At 50.1% G+C, this 1,599-nt stretch overlaps 1 protein-coding gene across 1 annotated transcript; it reads right to left on the bottom strand.

Annotated features, from left to right (window-relative positions):
* Positions 1 to 245: 245 nt before the first annotated feature.
* Positions 246 to 1,500, bottom strand: LOC116668111 (receptor-type tyrosine-protein phosphatase mu-like; the record flags this gene model as incomplete). Its single annotated transcript, XM_032494665.1, has 2 exons — positions 246 to 650; positions 1,208 to 1,500. Coding segments are annotated over 2 exons (305 nt in total), but the record flags the coding sequence as incomplete, so codon positions are not given.
* Between the last annotated feature and the right edge of the window lie 99 nt (positions 1,501 to 1,599).

Genomic DNA, 1,599 nt, shown 5'->3' on the forward strand with positions numbered 1-1,599 from the left:
TGCACGGGGTCCTGGTTTCAATTCCCAGTACTTCCATTAAAACAATAATAAGTAAATAAATAAACCTAATTGCCTCCCTGTCAACAAAATTAATTAATTAAAATAAAAATAAATACAATTAAAACAACCAGAACTTTTTTCAAATCAACTCTACTTCAATTAAAAAAAAAAGGGTACAGCCACTAAAAACAAACAAACAAACAAACAAACCAAAACAACAAAACAGAACTCTTCCCATGAGTTTTGGGCTTCTGGAAACTCAATACTCCAAATTATGAAGAAAGAATGAAGCGGATAGAATTGTTAAGACTTAATCATTTCTCCTACCAGGCAGGGCCAGACTGTTCGTGCTCGAGTACTTATAAAACTCAAAAGGAAATGCAACCTATTGATTAGCGTCCTCCTAAATAATGGTACCCAGAGAATCAATTAACACTATAAAAATTTATGGGGTCTCCTCACCTCGGCTCACAATTCAATGCAAGAGTTCTTTCATCTAAACGAAGAGCCCGTCAGCATCCCAAGCTGCTCTCTCTCACTTCTGGCCGAGGGTCGCCAGACAGCAAAGGCACTGCAACCTCTAACGGGTGCTTTCCGCAGGGTTTGGGGCTTTAGAAGACTCTGCATTTCTCTCTCCATCAACCCCGCCTCTGTGTAAGCCGCAGAGCGGGGTCAGCACAATCAATTAGACTTTACAATCTGGGAGTTTAAAGACTGCACGCAGCCCACAAATCACCGTTGCTTATTTTACAAATGGGCCCCGTGCTATTGGCAAGCAGCCCCTCCATTAAACACCCATCAATAAAAAGGCAGCGCTGAAACCCTGGAAGACGGAATCTATTCGTCCAGAGCTCCCCCAGGCCGCGAGCACACAAGCAGTGAGCGCACAACAGAGGGGCCGGGCCAGAGGCTCCAACCCTTGAGCAGACATCATTAAAAAGACAGTTCCTGTCAACTTGAGAGTAAGTCCCGTATGCACTATGGGCTACTCGTAGGAGGGTGTAAATGAAGAACAGGGAAAGCGGGTGGAGACCTCCTGAGAGATACCAAGCCTCCAGGTCCGGAAGTCCACAGGCGAAGGGACTTTTGCGGCCATCCCGGATCCCGGCAGAGCCGAGGAACGGGTGTGAGCCACCTGATAAACCCCGAGCCCGCAGGTCAGATTGCAGAGGACAATGACAACCCATCCCAGGAGCCCCAGACTCACCGGCACACTTGGTTCTGGTTCTGAGTGCAGGCCCGGGAGACCCGGTGCCGCCCTCCCCGGGCCGGGTGAGGAGCACGCTGATCTCATACTCCGTGTCCGGGTCCAGATGCCCGATTTGTAACTGGTGGAGTCCACTGGCTGCCGGTCATTCCAGCTCCCGCTGGCGGTGCAGTACTCCACCTCGCGGGCGACGATGGGCCCGTCCCCATTGATGGAGTTGGCGTTGAGTTGGATCCACAGGTAGGTGGCCCCCACGGAGGCAAGCTGTGGGGGCGCGATGGGAACAGGGGGTTCTGAAAGGCAAACCAAGGGTCATCCTTCAAACACTCTGGTCTTCCGCTCAGGAGGAGCTACAAGAACATCATTACCCAACCGAGAAGACTACCATTTCA

The sequence above is a fragment of the Camelus ferus genome, chromosome 13 (genome assembly GCF_009834535.1).
Source record: "Camelus ferus isolate YT-003-E chromosome 13, BCGSAC_Cfer_1.0, whole genome shotgun sequence".
NCBI lineage: Eukaryota > Metazoa > Chordata > Mammalia > Artiodactyla > Camelidae > Camelus > Camelus ferus.